General features: G+C 33.5%; 1 protein-coding gene across 1 annotated transcript in view; it reads left to right on the top strand.

Moving 5' to 3' along the window:
* The window catches only part of LOC106081021 (sensory neuron membrane protein 1-like), a 30046-nt gene that overhangs the window by 5452 nt on the left and 6659 nt on the right, over window positions 1-17935 (top strand). The window contains exons 2-7 of the mRNA XM_013242690.2: window positions 15143-15300; window positions 15369-15510; window positions 15616-15870; window positions 15969-16265; window positions 16503-16706; window positions 16770-16948. Of these exons, the coding sequence (XP_013098144.2) occupies window positions 15143-15300; window positions 15369-15510; window positions 15616-15870; window positions 15969-16265; window positions 16503-16706; window positions 16770-16948 (1235 nt within the window). The remainder of the gene's footprint in view (window positions 1-15142; window positions 15301-15368; window positions 15511-15615; window positions 15871-15968; window positions 16266-16502; window positions 16707-16769; window positions 16949-17935) is intronic.

Genomic DNA, 17935 nt, shown 5'->3' on the forward strand with positions numbered 1-17935 from the left:
TTAAAGATTTTCAAGAGTTTTTTTAAAGAAAATAATGAAGTATGGCTTCAATCAACACCATTGTGCTGCGAATATTTGCTCTCTAGCCAAGGATGAAATAACCCCTAATGATATAATCCCCAACAAAAAGAAAATAAACCCCAAATCAAAATAATGATATAAAACCCACATTTTTGGAAATAATGCTCAAACAGCAAATTAAATAAAGCCCAATGTTCAAATTGGATTTATTTAAATATTCGACTTATTTTCACATATTTGTTGTTTCAACAACAAATATTTGTGTCTGTAAATTGTTGTTTCAACAACAAATATAGCCCAATGTTTTGTTGTTATTTCTTTGTGAAATATTCCCCAAGCAAAAAAAAAATATGAAATAATACCCAAAAAAATGAAACAACTTTCAAATTTGTATTAAATTCACTCTAATTCATTTATTATACACTAATACACAAAACTGTATTTTAATCAGTAAAAAAGTATAATAAGGCTTGCAATACATCATCAGTAAAAACTTCTTTACAAAGAGGTGTCGCACTGCGGCACGCCATTCGGACTCGGCTATAAAATGGAGGCCCCTTATTATTGAGCTTTAAACTTGAATCGGACTGCACTCATTGATATGTGAGAAGATTGCCCCTGTTCCTTAATGGCATGTTCATGGGCAAAATTTGCATTTGCAATACATCTTCAACTACTTTGCAAAACGGGCAATGATTTATTCTTGAATTTTTCCGTAGTGAGCTATTGCGTCCACGTGCAACTTTAGTTGTGACCTGTCATAACTCTCAAATAAATGAAAAAGTAAAGCTTGATGGACGTCGTTTTTAGTTGATGCCACGTTATCAGTCGCTCCAGCCAGTGGTTATAAGCAGTTGCTTATATTCGTATTATATTTTGGATATGGGAACTATTTAAGTACTAAAATTTCAAAAATTATACTGAAAGTAAAATGTACATAACAGAAAATTTAGAAAAAGCGTGTAGAAGTGAAGAGTTATCAGGAGAAAAATGTTCGTTCAATTTAAAATCGTGTGCGCTTGCTTATTCTAAACGCTTATTCCAAATTATCTCTTATATTCCTCTTAATATCTGCGTGTGTTCACTCGTTGTACCAACATTCATAGTTGCTCGCTCATCCCTCTCTGTCTGCTTTGTAATTCATGGGGTTTGTTGTTGTTTTGTGTTGATAATGTGTACCGTTTCTAGTGTTAGTCTCTTGTTGTGATTTATTTCGTTATCCATTATTCTTACTCTCTCTAAGTCTTGCTCATGGTGTTCTGTTGCACAGTGTTCTGCCAATGCCGTTTTTTGGTGTGTTTTTCAACTTCTTAAGTTAATGTCGGATTTATGCCCTATCAGTCTAGTTTTTAGTTTATTTTTGGTGGTTCCGATACATAATTTTTGGCATCCGGTAGTTCCATCTCCATTGCATTTGATCTGGTATACCACATTCGATTTCTCCAAATTGTGCAATTTCGTCTTTGTGTCTGTAAATAGGGATCTAAGTGTGTTTGTGGTTTTGTGTGCGATTTTATATTTTGAGTGGTCTATGCAATTGGCGTTTTCAAATCTCTCTGATGGTTTTGGTACATATGTTATGGATTTGTATGTTATTGGTTCTCTCCCTTGTGGCTAACTGTTCATTGATTTTTTTCGATAATGATTCAATGACTGTTGATGGGAAACTATTATTTTGAAGGATATTGACGATTTTTCTTGTGTTTTTATGATGGAATCTTTCGTCACTTATATTTTTAATCCTATTGATAAGATTTAAAGCTGTATTTCAAATAATTCTTTTTGGATGGTTTGAATTATAATTCATTATTCTGCCCGATGATGAAGGCTTCTGATATCAGTCGATTAAAATATTGCCGTTTTCCCGTATCAATTGCAGATTCAAGTATGGTAAACTATAGTTTTTTTTCCTTTCTTTTATTGTGAACTTGATGGTTTAGCATTTTCAAAATTAAAGAGTTACAGCGTTTTCGACATCGAAAATTACTCAAAATATTTATGCCAAAAAATATTAGATTTTTGTCAGATTGTTCAACGTAAATAATGAAGTAATGCTTCAACTAGCAGCATTGCTGTTTATTTTATGATTCCTTGTCGCATTTTGAATTGCGGATTTTTGAAATTCGAAACAATGAAGGATTTAGAGCGTTTTCGACCTTAAAACCTACTTGAAATGTTTACGCCCTAAAATAATAAATTTTTGTGAGTTTTCAAAGAAAATAAAAAAGTATTGTTTCATAAGCACCATTGCGGAACGAATATTTGCTCTTTGATTAGGCTTCGGTTTATTAGAAATTCCAAAATACGAAGGAGTTACAATATATTCGAACTTAATATGTCATTATGAAATTGTATTTTGCTAACTTTTCAAAATTTATAAAAGATTTGTTGCGCAAGTTAGCGCCAATATGTAAAAAGGATTACTTCTCCAATCCAACATTGTCTTGCAAATTTAGAAGTTCGAAAATCTAAGAAAATTACAGCAATTTCAAATTCACATATTTTTTCATTTTTCGTATACCAATTAGGCGATTTTGAGCTTGTTTTTTTTTAAGAAAAAGCTCAAGGACTCTTTTCAAACGTATTTTTTCGCCTTAATCTTCACTGCTGTATACTTAACTCAAAAATTTTTGGGGCACCAAAAATTGAAAATTTTCATAAGGCTAACCCCTTGCCAAAAAAAATCAAAAAAAAATTAAAGTGAAAATTTAAGGAAATGTTGATTATTTTTTGATTCCTCCTCGAATTTCATATGGTGATATACTTTTGGATTTTCGCAATTCAAAAAAATGAAGGATTCACAGCGTTTTCGACCTTGAAAATTACTTGAAATATTTGCACCCAGGAATAATTGATTTTTGTGAGTTTTTTTCAAATAAAATAATGATGTATTGCTTAAATCAGCAACATTGTTGTTTATTTTATGATTTCTCTTTAAATTTCGAATCGCTATATGGTTTTGGATTTTCGAAATAAGAAAAAAATTATGGAGTTACAACGTCTTCGACCTTAAAACTTACTCTAAATATGTATTGCCACAAATAATCGATTTTATGAATTTTTCAAAGAAAATTATGAAGTATTGGACCAATCAGCACCTTTGTTATTTACTGTATGATTACTTCTTCAATACTCACACTGTTTTGGAGTTCGAAAATCTTAAAAAGTTACAGAAATTTCAAATTAACAATTTTTTTTCTCGAATTTCAATTATGCGATTGAGCTTGTTTTTTCAAGGAAAAACTCAAGGACTCTTTCCAAATGTATTTTTTCGCCTTAAACTTCACTGCTGTATACTCAACTCAAAAATTTTTGGGGCATCAAAAATTTAAATTTTTCATAAGGCTTTACCCTTGCCTAAAAAAATTCAAAAAAAAATGAAAGTGAAAATTTAAGGAAATGCTATTTATTTTTTGATTCCTCTTCGAATTCCATATCGTGATATGCTTTTGGATTTTCGATATTCTAAAAAATGGAGGAGTTACAGCGTTTCCGACCTTGAAAATAACTTAAAATTTTTACGCCCAGGAATAATCGATTTTTGTCAGTTTTTTTTTCAAAGGTAATAATGAAGCATTGTTTCAACCAACACCATTGCTGTTTATATATTGAAGCCATTTTAAATTTTGTAGTCATACATATTTAACCGGTACTTTCGAGTAAAAATAGAAAATAATTATTCTAAATTGAAACACCAATACAGGCTGGAATACCTCAGGGGATTGTCCTAGGCCCTGTTTTATACCTTCTTTACACCAGAGATATCCAAAAGCCCCCTGATGCAACAATTGCCGATGGCACTGCAATTCCTACGACTGCCAATACTGAAACTGAAGCTACAAATAAACTTCAAGCAGCTCTGTCAAATATTTAATTTTGGATAAACAAGTGGAGAATGAATCTAAACCAAAACAAGTAAAAAGGCGTTAAGTTCGGCCGGGCCGAACTTTGGATACCCACCACCTCGGGTATATATGTAAACCACCTTTCATCAAAATTCGGTGAAAACTTCATACCTTATACTCATATCTGAACTATATACGACACGGATGTCGAAAAACCGAATATAAGTCACTGTGTCAAATTTCAGTGAAATCGGACTATAAATGCGCCTTTTATGGGGCCAAGACTTTAAATCGAGATATCGGTCGACATGGCAGCTATATCCAAATCTGGACCGATTTGGGCCAAGTTGCATAAACATGTCGAAGAGCCTAACATTAAGCACTGTCCCAAATTTCGGCGAAATCGTACAATAAATGCCTCTTTTATGGGCCCTAAACCTTAAATCCAGAGATCGGTCTATATGGCAGCTATATTCAAATCTGAACTGATCTGGGCAGAATTGAAGAAGAACGTCGAAGAGCCTAACCAAACTCACTGTCTCAAATTTCAGCGACATCGGACAATAAATACGTCTTTTATGGCCCCAAAACCTAAAACCTAGATATCGGTCTATATGGCAACTATATCCAAATCTGGACCGATCTGCGCGATATTGCAGAAGTATGTCAAGGGGCTTAACTTAACTCACTGTTCCAAATTTCGGGGACATCGGGCAATAAATGAGCATTTTATGGGCCCAAAACCATAAATTAAGAAATCGGTCTATATGGCAGCTATATCCAAATTTGGACCGATCTGGACCAAATTCAAGAAATATGTCAAAGGGCCTAACACATCTCACTGTCCCAAATTTCAGCGAAATCAGACCATAAATGTGGCTATTATGGGCCTTACACCATAAATCGGAGGATCGGTCTATATGGCAGCTATATCCAAATCTGGCCCGATCGGAGCCAAATTAACGAAGGATGTCGATGGGCCTTACACAATTCACTGCCCCGAATTTCATCAAAATCGGATAATAAATGTGGCTTTTGTGGGCCTAAGACCCTAAACCGGAGGATCGGTCTATATGGCAGCTATATCCAAATCTGAACCGATCAGGGCCAAATTAAAGAATCATGTCAAAGGGCCTAAGACAACTCACTGTCCCAAATTTCAGCGAAATCAGACCATAAATGTGGCTTTTATGGGCCTTAGACCCTAAATCGGAGGATCGGTCTATATGGCAGCTATATCCAAATCTAGACCGATCTGAGCCAAATTGACAAAGGATGTCGAAGGGCCTAACACAACTCACTGTCCCAAATTTCAACCAAAACGGATAATAAATGTGGCTTTTATGGGCCTAAGACCCTAAATCGGCGGATCGGTCTATATGGGGGCTATATCAAGATATAGTCCGATATAGCCCATCTTAACCTGCTTATGGACAAAAAAAGAATCTGTGCAAAATTTCAGCTCAATATCTCTATTTTTAAAGACTGTAGCGTGATTTCAACAGACAGACGGACAGACGGACAGACGGACGGACATGGCTAGATCGTCTTAGATTTTTACGCTGATCAAGAATATATATACTTTATAGGGTCGGAAATGGATATTTCGATGTGTTGCAAACGGAATGACAAAATGAATATACCCCCATCCTTCGGTGGTGGGTATAAAAAGTCAATCCACATACTGTTCACAAACAAGGAGCCTCGTTATTTGCCATTATATCTGAATGGTAATGTAATGCCATTCACAAACACAGCCAAATATAGGGGAAGAACCTTAGACATAAAAATTAAATGGAAAGAGCACGTAAAGAAAAAAAAATAAGGACATAAAAATAAATTTCTTCGAGTTGTACTGGATGCTAGCTGGCAATAGATTATCGATTGAAAATAAACTTCGTTTGTATAATCAAATGATCAAACCAATATGGACCTACGGAATACAGCTTTGGGGTTGCGCTGCCAATAATGAAGTAGAACAGATCCAAAAAACTCAAAATGTGATACTTCGTACCATAGCTAATGCACCTTGATACATACGAAACACTGACCTAAACAGAGACTTAGGTGTGAGGACAATATCAAAAGAAACATCCATCCACGCCCTGAAACATGCGAGCAAACTACAGAGTCCCGTTAACTCCGACTTAAACCGTATTGTTCGAAACTATCAAGTAACCAGAAGACTCCAAAGAACTATACCAATGGATCTAGTCCCTTAAGAGGCCATAAATCCGAGGAGAAACTAGGATGTAGTTACTGAACTATTTCCACAACATAAATTCGAACTAGGCTAAATTTTCTAGTTTATATTATATATCTATAAGTTAACTTAAAATTACTAGATGAGTGTAACTCAGTCGTAATAAAAATTATTAAAAAAGAAAAATAAAATCTTTTAATTTCGAATCGCGAAATGGGTTTGGATTTTCAAAATTCAAAAAAATTAAGGAGCTTCATCTTTTTCGATCCTCAAAATTGTCCTAAATATTTCGCCCAAAAAATCGACTTTTCGACAATAATGTAATGAACTATTGTTAGCACCATTGAGGAAAGAATATTTGCAGTTTGGTATTGGGATGACTATGGTTCTATAGAAATTCGAAGCAATTACTGCATTTTCAATCTCGGTACGGTATTAAGAAATTCCATTTTTCGAAAATTCAAAAGATTTGTTTCGCAAATCAGCACCAATATGGAAAGAGCTTTACTTCTCCAATCAAGCAGTGCATTCAAATTCGAAAATCTAAGAAAGTTGCACCAATTTCAAATTCACATGGTTTTTTTGTATCTCACATCAATTATGCGACTTTGAGCTTGTTTTTTTTTTCAAGAAAAAACTCAAGGACTCTTTTCAAATGTATTTTTTCGCCTTAAACTTCAATGCTGTATGCTCAACTCAAAAAATTTGGGACATCAAAAATTGAAAATTTTCATAAGGCTAACCCCTTTCCTAAAAAAAATGCAAAAAAACAGAAGTAAAAATTTTGGGAAACTGCAAATTAATTATGATTCCTCTTCGAATTTCGAATCGTGAAATGGTTTTGGATATTCGAAATTCGAAAAAATTAAGGAGTTACTGCGTATTCGACCTTGAAAATTACTTTTAATATTTACGCCCAAAAATAGTCAATTCTTTAAGGGAGTGTTCAAAGAAAGTAATGAAATTTTGCTTCAATCGGCTCCATTGCTGTTTATTTTTATATCCCTGTTCGAATTTCGAATTGAAATATGCTTTTGGATTTTCAAAATTCCAAAAAATAAAGGAATTGCAGCGTTTTCGACCATGAAAACTACAATCGATTTTCGAGATTTTTCTTATATAAAATAATGAAGTATTTCTTCCATCAGCACCATTGCTATTTATTTTAGTATGCCTCTTCGAATTTCGAATGGCAAAATGCTTTTAGGTTTTCGAAATTCGAAAAAAATTAAGGAGTTCTCCATGTCGAACTCGAACTAGGTATGTCCTTAAAAATTGTATTTTGGCAATTTTTCGATAATTACAAAAGATTTTTTTGGCGCTATATATTGTTAGACAATACAGAGCTTTGCTTCTTCAACCTAACAGTACATTAAAAGTTTTGAACTTCGAAAATCTAAGAAAGTTACAGCAATTTCAAGTTCACAAGGTTTTTTCTGGTATTTTTCGGATAACAAGAATGCGATTTTGAGTTTGTTTTTTTAAGAAAAAACTCAAGGACTCTTTTCAAATGTATTTTTTCGCCTTAAACTTCACTGCTGTATACTCAACTCAAAAATTTTTGGGGCATCAAAAATTTGAAATTTTCATAAGGCTATACCCTTGCCAAAAAAAATTGAAAAAAAATGAAAGTGAAAATTTAAGGGAATGCTATTTATTTTTCGATTCCTCTTCGAATTCCATATCGTGATATGCTTTTGGATTTTCGAAATTCAAAAAAATGAAGGATTTATAGCGTTTTCGACCTTGAAAATTACTTAAAATATTTACACCCAGGAATAATCGATTTTTATAGGAGTGTTCAAAGAAAGTAATGAAGTATTGCTTCAATCGGCTCCATTGCTGTTTATTTTTTTATCCCTGTTCGAATTTCGAATCGAAAAATGCTTTTGGATTTTCAAAGTTCCAAAAAATAAAGGAATTACTTTAAATATTTACACCCATGAACAATCGATTTTAGAGATTTTTCTTAAATAAAATAATGAAGTATTTCTTCCATCAGCACCATTGCTATTTATTTTAGTATGCCTCTTCGAATTTCAAATGGCAAAATGCTTTTAGGTTTTCGAAATTCGAAAAAAATTAAAGAGTTCTCCATGTCGAACACGAACTCGGTATGTCTTTAAAAAATTGTATTTTGGCAATTTTTCGATAATTACAAAAGATTTGTTGGCAATATATATATTGTTAGGCAATACAGAGCTTTGCTTCTTCAATCCAACAGTACGTTAAATATCTTAAACTTCGAAAATCTAAGAAAGTTACAGCAATTTCAAGTTCACAAGGTCTTTTCTGGTATTTTTCGGATAACAAGAATGCGATTTTGAGCTTGTTTTTTTAAGGAAAAACTCAAGGACTCTTTTCAAATGTATTTTTTCGCCTTAAACTTCACTGCTGTATACTCAACTCAAAAATTTTTGGGGCATCAAAAATTGGAAATTTTCATGAGGTTATAACCCCTTGCCTAAAAAAATTCAAAAAAAATTAAAGTGAAAATTTAAGGAACTGCTATTTATTTTTCGATTCCTCTTCGAATTCCATATCGTGATATGCTTTTGGATTTTCGAAATTCAAAAAAATGAAGGATTTACAGCGTTTTCGACCTTGAAAATTACTTGAAATATTTACACCCAGGAATAATCGATTTTTGTGGGTTTTTTTCAAATAAAATAATGATGTATTGCTTAAATCATAAATAAAAATAAAAAATAAATAAAAAAGTATAATAAGGCTTGCAATACATCATCAGTAAAAAATTCTTTACAAAGAGGTGTCGCACTGCGGCACGCCATTCGGACTCGGCTATAAAATGGAGGCCCCTTATTATTGAGCTTAAAACTTGAATCGGACTGCACTCATTGATATGTGAGAAGTTTGCCCCTGTTCCTTAATGGCATGTTCATGGGCAAAATGGTGAGCTATTGCGTCCACATGCAACTTTAGTTGTGACCTGCCATAATTCTCAAATAACTGAAAAAGTATAGCTTGATGGACGTCGTTTTCAGTTGATGCCACGTTATCAGTCGCTCTAGCCTGTGGTTATAAGCAGTTGCTTACATTTGTATTATATTTTGGATATGGGAACTATTTAAGTACTAAAATTTCAAAAATTATACTGAAAGTAAAGTGTACATAACAGAAAATTTAGAAAAAGCGTGTAGAAGTGAAGAGCTATCAGGCGAAAAATGTTCGTTCGTGTGCGCTTGCTTATTCTAAATTATCTCTTATATTCCTCTTTATATCTGCATGTGTTCACTCGTTGTACCAACATTCATAGTTGCTCGCTTATCCCTCTCTGTCTGCTTTGTAATTCATGCGTTTTGTTGTTGTTGTTTTTTTGTGTGTTGATAATGTGTACCGTTACTAGTGTTAGTCTCTTGTGATTCATCTCATTATCCATTATTCTTACTCTCTCTAAGTCTTGCTCATGGTGTTTTGTTGCACAGTGTTCTGCCAATGCCGTTTTTTTGTGTGTGTTTCTACTCCTTAATTTAATGTCGGATTTATGCCCTGCCAGTCTAGTTTTTAGTTTATTTTTGGTGGTTCCGATACATAATTTTTGGCATCCGGTAGTTCCATCTCCATTGCATTTGATCTGGTATACCACATTCGATTTCTCCAAATTGTGCAATTTCGTCTTTGTGTCTGTAAATAGGGATCTAAGTGTGTTTGTGGTTTTGTGTGCGATTTTATATTTTGAATGGTCTATGCAATTGGCGTTTTCAAATCTCTCTGATAGTTTTGGTACATATGTTATGGATTTGTATCTTATTGGTTATCTCCCTTGTGGCTTACTGTTCATTGATTTTTTTCCATAATGATTCAATGACTGTTGATGGGAAACTATTATTTTGAAGGATATTGACGATTTTTCTTGTGTTTCTATGGTGGTATCTTTCGTCACTTATATTTTTAACTCTATTGATAAGATTTAAAGCTGTATTTCAAATAATTATTTTTGGATGATTTTAATGTGGTAAACTATAGTTTTCTTCTTTTTTAATTGTGAACTTGATGGTTTAGCATTTTCAAAATTCGGAAAAATTAAAGAGTTACAGCGTTTTCGACTTTGAAAAATACTCAAAATATTTACGCCAAAAAATATTCGATTTTTATCAGATTGTTCAAAGTAATGGTTCAACTAGCAGCATTGCTGTTTTTTTTATGATTCCTTGTCGCATTTTGAATTGCAGATGGGTTTTGGATTTTCGAAATTCGAAACAATGATGGATTTACAGCGTTTTCGACCTCAAAACCTACTTGAAATGATTATGCCCAAAAATAATAATTTTTTGTGAGTTTTCAAAAAAATAATAAAATATTGCTTCATAAGCACCATTGCGGAACGAATATTTGCTCCTTGATCAGAATTCGGTTTATTAGAAATTCCAAAATATGAAGGAGTAACAATATATTCGAACTCGATATGTCATTATGAAATTGTATTTTGCAAACTTTTCAAAATTTACAAAAGATTTGTTGCGATAGTTAGCGCCAATATGAAAAGAGCTTTACTTCTCCAATCCAACCTTGTATTGCAAGTTTAAAAGTTCGAAAATCTAAGAAAATTACAGCAATTTCAAATTAACATATTTTTTTGTATACCAATTATGCGATTTTGTGCTGGGGTTTTCAAGAAAAAAACTCAAGGACTCTTCTCAAACGTATTTTTTCGCCTTTAACTTCACTGCTGTATACTCAACTCAAAATTCTTGGGGCATCAAAAATTGGAAATTTTCATAAGGCTAACCCCTTGCCTAAAAAAAAATCAAAAAAATGAAAGTGAAAATTTAAGGAAATGCTATTTATTTTTTGATTCCTCTTCGAATTCCATATCGTGATATGCTTTTGGATTTTCGAAATTCAAAAAAATGAAGGATTTACAGCGTTTTCGACCTTGAAAATTACTTGAAATATTTACACCCAGGAATAATCGATTTTTGTGGGTTTTTTTCAAATAAATCAGCACCATATTTTATTATTTCTCTTTGAATTTCGAATTGCTATATGGTTTTGGATTCTCGAAACTAGAACAAAAATATGGAGTTACAGCGTATTCGACCTTAAAAATTACTTGAAATATTTACACCCAGGAATAATCGATTTTTGTGGGGTTTTTTTAAATAAAATAATGATGTATTGCTTAAATCATTTTTTTGGCAATATATATATATTGTTAGGCAATACAGAGCTTTGCTTCTTCAATCCAACAGTACATTAAAAGTTTTGAACTTCGAAAATCTAAGAAAGTTACAGCAATTTCAAGTTTACAAGGTTTTTTCTGGTATTTTTCGGATAACAAGAATGCGATTTTGAGCTTGTTTTTTTAAGAAAAAACTCAAGGACTCTTTTCAAATGTATTTTTTCGCCTTAAACTTCACTGCTGTATACTCAACTCAAAAATTTTTGGGGCATCAAAAATTTGAAATTTTCATAAGGCTATACCCTTGCCAAAAAAAATTGAAAAAAAATGAAAGTGAAAATTTAAGGGAATGCTATTTATTTTTCGATTCCTCTTCGAATTCCATATCGTGATATGCTTTTGGGTTTTCGAAATTCAAAAAAATGGAGGATTTACAGCGTTTTCGACCTTAAAAATTACTTTAAATATTTACACCCAGGAATAATCGATTTTTGTAGGTTTTTTTCAAATAAAATAATGATGTATTGCTTAAATCAGCACCATTGATGTTTATTTTACTATTTCTCTTTGAATTTCGAATCGCTATATGGATTTGGATTTTCTAAATTATAACAAAATTATGGAGTTGAAAATTACTCCATTAAAATTACTCTAAATGTGTATTTCCACAAATAATAGATTTTTATGAAAATTTTCAAGGAAAATTATGAAGAAATGGACCAATCAGCACCTTTGTTATTTACAATATAATTACTTCTGGTTTACTTCTTTAATCCTCGCACTGTTTTGGAGTTCGAAAATCTTAAAAAGTTACAGCAATTTCAAATTCAAAATTTTTGTTTTTGTTTTTCTCGAATTTCAATTATGCGATTTTTTTTAGCTTTTTTTATTTTATTTAGGTATTTTTAAAAATTTACAAAAGATTTGTTGCGCAAGTTAGCGCCAACATGGAAAGAGCTTTACTTCTCCAATCCAACCGTGCACTGCAAGTTTAGAAGTTCAAAAATCTAAGAAAATTACAGCAATTTCAAATTCACATATTTTTTTCATTATTCGGATACCAATTATGCGATTTTGAGCTTGTTTTTCCAAGAAAAAACTCAAGCACTATCTTAAAATGTATTCTTTCGCCATAAACTTTACTGCTGTATACTCAGCTCAAAAATTTTTGAGGCACCAAAAATTGAAAATTTTCATAAGGCTAACCCCTTACCTAAAAAAATTCAAAAAAATGAAAGTGAAAATTTAAATAACTGCTATTTATTTTTTGATTCCTCTTCAAATTTCGAATCGCGAAATGCTTTTGGATTCTCGATATTTGCAAAAATGAAGGAGTTACAGCTTTTTCGACCTTGAAAACTCGATTCGACCATGAACAATCGATTTTTGTGAGCTTTTTTCAAATAAAATAATAAAGTATTGCTTAAATCAGCACCATTGCTGTTTATGTTATTATTCCTCTTCGAATTCCGAATAGCGAAATGCTTTTGAATTTTCAAAATTCGAAAAACTTAAAGAGTTACAGCGTTTTCGAACTTGAAAATTACTCTAAATAATTAAGCCCAATAAAATCGATTTTTGCTAGATTTTTCAAATAGTATAATTAAGAAATGCTTCCATCCGCACCACTGATATTTATTTTATGATACCTTTTCGAATCTGGAAATGCTTTTGGATTTTCGAAATTCGAAAAAATTAAGGAGTTACAACATATTCGAACTCGATACGTTATTATGCACCAATATGGAAAGAGCTTTACATCTCTGATCCAATACAACAATAGAACTTTTTAAAATTTGTAAATCTAAGAAAATTACCGCATTTTCAAATTCAAGGGTTGCCTTCGGTTTTTTCTAAAATTCGAAAATACGAAGGAGTTACAATGAATTCGAACTCGATATGTCATTATAATAAAGGGTGATTTTTTTGAGGTTAGGATTTTCATGCATTAGTATTTGACAGATCACGTGGGATTTCAGACATGGTGTCAAAGAGAAAGATGCTCAGTATGCTTTGACATTTCATCATGAATAGACTTACTAACGAGCAACGCTTGCAAATCATTGAATTTTATTACCAAAATCAGTGTTCGGTTCGAAATGTGTTCATTCACCGTAACGTTGCGTCCAACAGCATCTTTGAAAAAATACGGTCCAATGATTCCACCAGCGTACAAACCACACCAAACAGTGCATTTTTCGGGATGCATGGGCAGTTCTTGAACGGCTTCTGGTTGCTCTTCACTCCAAATGCGGCAATTTTGCTTATTTACGTAGCCATTCAACCAGAAATGAGCCTCATCGCTGAACAAAATTTGTCAAAATTTGAACACATTTCGAACCGAACACTGATTTTGGTAATAAAATTCAATGATTTGCAAGCGTTGCTAGTTAGTAAGTCTATTCATGATGAAATGTCAAAGCATACTGAGCATCTTTCTCTTTGACACCATGTCTGAAATCCCACGTGATCTGTCAAATACTAATGCATGAAAATCCTAACCTCAAAAAAATCACCCTTTAGTATTCAGCCTATTTTGCGAAAATTACAAAAGATTTGATACGCAATTTATTAATAATACGTAAAGAGCTTTACTTCTCCAATCCAACAGTGCATTAAAAGTTCGAATATCTAAGAATAGAACAGTAATTTCACATTCACATAGCTTTTTTTGTATTTTTCGAATAACAATTGTGTGATTTGGAGCTTGCTTTTATCAAGAAAAACTCAAGGACTCCTTTCAAATGCATTTTTTTGCCTATAACTGCTGTACACTGAACTCAAAAATTTTTGGGGCACCAAAAATTGAAAATTTTCATAAGGCTATACCCTTGCCTAAAAAAATACAAAAAAAAAAATAAAAGTGAAAATTTAAACAAATGCTATTTAGTTTTCGATTCCTCTTCGAATTTCAAATCGCGAAGTGGTTTTGAATTTTCGATATTCAAAAAAATGAAGGAGGTACAGCGTTTTCGATCTTGAAAATTACTTTAATTATTTACGACCAAATATATTCAATTTTTGTAAGTTTTCTTTAAAGAAAATAGTGAAGTATTACTTTAATCAGCATCACTGCGGAAAGAATATTTCCTCCCTAACCTAGGGATCCCTTCGGTTTTTTAGAAGTTCGGAAATAAAAATTGTGAATTGAATCTAAGCATGTTTTAAGAATTTAAAGTTCGAAAATCTAGGAAAGTTACAGCCATTTCAAATTCACATGGTATTTTCTGATATTTTTCCGATAACAATTATGCGATATTTAGCATGTTTTTTCAAGAAAAAACTCAAGCACTCTTTTCAAATGTATTTTTTTGCCTTAAACTTCATTGCTGTATACTCAACTCAAAAATTTTTGGGGCGATATAGTTTTATATTTTCGAAATTCGAAAAAATGGGATTTTTGAGCACTAGTTTTGGAAATCGTGGCACCTGCCAAGAGGTGCCCCGGCACCTAGGGCCGTAGCTCCCATATAAACCGATATCCCGATATGACTTCTTGAACCCCTGGAAGCCCCTATTTTTGTCCGATTTGGCTTAAATTTTGCACATAGTGTTCTGTTATGACTCTCAACAACTGAGCCAAGTGCGGTCCGAATCGGTCTATAACCTGATATAGCTCCCATATAAACCGTTCTGCCGATTCGACTTCTTGAGCCCCTGGAAGCCTCAATTTTTGTCCGAAATTTTATGTAGTGACTCCCAATAACTGAATGGTTTAAATTGGTCTATAACCAGAAGTAGCTCCCATATTTTAGCCCGGCCGAACTTTGCACACTTTTACTTGTTTCTATCTGACTAATGGGGAGGGAAAATTTTTGGCTTATATTGATTATCACAATAAATTTTGCCATTCATTTTTATACCCTCCACCATTGGATGGGGGTATACTTATTTCGTCATTCCATTCGATTTTTTTTTTTTCATTTCCAGCAAATAAATCTTAAACCTGGCTCCGAAACGCGACTAATGTGGGAAAAATTTCCCATATGGATAAAATTCTCAATTTTTGTATTCAATGTCACTAATCCGGATGAGGTGCAAAATGGAGGTAAACCCAGATTACAAGAAGTTGGGCCATTTGTATTCGAGTAAGAGGATACTGTTTTGTTAAAAGTTGATAACAAAGGTATTGTTTACATTTCTTTTACCCTCTTAGAGAATGGAAAGACAAATATGATCTGACAGATTTTGAAGAGGAAGATGCGGTGGAATTCAATATGCGCAACACATTTATATTTCGCCCTGACCTGGGTTTGAGTGGTGAGGAAATTGTGGTATTTCCACATCCTTTGATACAGGTCAGTAATGTTTTACAGTTACATTGAGTTTAAAAAAGTTTATGAATTCAAATTGGGTTAGCAATAAAATTGTTCATGGTGTCTTACTTTCTGCTGTCTTTCTAGGTCATGGGTATATCCATTAAACGTGATAAGGTTGCTATGCTGAGTATGATTGCCGAAGGTATAGAGAATCTATTTAAACCCACCACCCCCTTTCTGCGTGCTCCGGCCATAGATATTTTCTTTCGGGGTTTTGATATTGACTGTTCCCCTGAAAATTTCGCTGCTAAGGCAATTTGTCTGAATTTCCATACAGGTGCTGTAAAGGGGGCAGAAAAAATCGATGACACACATTTTAAATTTTCACTGCTGGGAGGGGTGAGTTGAATTGTAGATGGGGAAAGGATGAAGTGCCCATGTTCAAGGACAAAGAGTTTTTTATTTTCCTCATACTTTTTTACTTTGTCTCTTTTAAGGGTAATCATACCGATGGTGGCCGCTTTAAGGTTTCACGAGGCATACGCGATTATCGAACCATAGGCCAGGTTCTTGAGTTTGAGGAGGACACCGAAATGAATGTCTGGCCTGGGGATGAGTGCAATAAGATACGTGGAACCGATTCTACCATATTTGCTCCTCTAATGAAACCCAGCGAAGGTCTATGGTCGTTCTCAGCTGATCTGTGTCGTTCATTGGGACCGAAAGTTGAAAAGAAGGTCACCTATAATGGAGTACCAGCTTATCGTTATATAATGGATTTGGGGGATGTTAAGGTAAGTCGTAACTAAAGTATAGAAAAGCTTTAAGAAAAAACTTTTTGAGTATGGTGGATGTTTAAAATAAAATCTTAAACCATACTAAACAAAAAAAAAACAACGCCATACAGTTTTGAACAGGATTGAATTAACTTTTGTTTTTCATCTGTTAAGACGATTATTCGTTATTTTTTTTTTTTGTACTTTTCTCCTTTTCTACTATCATTAATTTTCGCAAACCTTCCATTCTTCTAGAATGAACCTGAAAATCATTGCTTTTGCAAAGACTATCCAGATGATTGCCCGCTCAAAGGTACCATGGAACTGGCGCTGTGCAATGAAACACCAATGATTGCTTCCTTGCCACATTTTCTGAATGCTGATCCCCAACTATTGGCCGGTGTCGATGGTTTGCAGCCCGATGAGAAAAAGCATAGCATTTATATAGATTTTGAAATTGTAGGCATTTGTTTTGAAATTGTGAAAAATTATATTTGTATCAAATTTTAAATCTGATTTCAGATATCCGGTACACCCTTGAACATTGCCAAACGTTTACAGTTCAGTTTGGATGTGGAGCCGATCGAAGAAATTCCAGTCATGAGCAAATTGAGGCCCTTGGTAATGCCGTTATTTTGGGTTGAGGAATCTGTGGCATTGAATAAAGATTTCACCAATCTTATTAAGAGTAAAGTATTTACGTAAGTATGGTAGTCTAAAAAAAAGCGCCACTTCAGGTACCATACCCATATCCCATATTCATATGCCAGACTTTTTTCTTCAAATTTTATCTTAAGTCCATTGCAAAAAAATGTCTGTGTCTAAAATCTCACAAGCAACGGTAGAAGAGGTTTGCATGTCCACCTGATACACGTATCGTCTCTGTTCGAATCTAGGGGAGAACCTTAGGAAAATTTCTCTTAGGAAAATTTCTCCTAGAAAAATACCACCTTCAAAATTTCATGCAAATCCTCCAAGTTCAGAAAGTTAAATTGGGAGATCGGTTTATATGGCAGCTATATCAGGTTGTGAACCGATTTAGACCATACATGGCACAGTTGTTGAAAGTCATACCAAAACGACATCTATAAAATTTCAAAAAAAGAATTTATAAAGATTGCGCCCTCTGTAGACTCAAGAAGTCTTATCGGGAGATCGCTTTATAAGGCTACTATATCAGGCTATTAACCGATTTTGGCCACACTTTGCACAGTTGTTGGAAGTCTTACCAAAACGCTATGTGCACAATTTAACTAAGTAAGAATAGGTTAGGTTGAAAAGAGGGTGCGGATGTTAATCCGCCCCATGCAGCTATGAACAAACACCTAAGCCAGTAATCGGCTTGGTATTCGCTCTAAATAAAAAAAAATTAACTCGAAAAAGAAAATCTAAGTTAGGAATTCCGTGCTACTTATAAAATCCTTAATTGTTTTCCATGCCATTCCCCTGAGTTGGTTCATGTCTGGTATTGTGTCCCCATCTAAGCGAACGCTGGGCAATGACAAAGGAAAGGCTCCAATGTCTCATCATCTTCCCCGCATGCCCTACATATGCTGTCACTTGCCGCACCGATTTTACATAAGTGAGCTCGAGTCCTATGTGTCTCAATATGATACCGAGAGCTATACTGACCTGCTTCTTACTTCCTTTCGGTAATAGACTCGCCTTTTCACGATCTGGATCACCCC

Source organism: Stomoxys calcitrans, chromosome 5 (assembly GCF_963082655.1).
Source record: "Stomoxys calcitrans chromosome 5, idStoCalc2.1, whole genome shotgun sequence".
NCBI lineage: Eukaryota > Metazoa > Arthropoda > Insecta > Diptera > Muscidae > Stomoxys > Stomoxys calcitrans.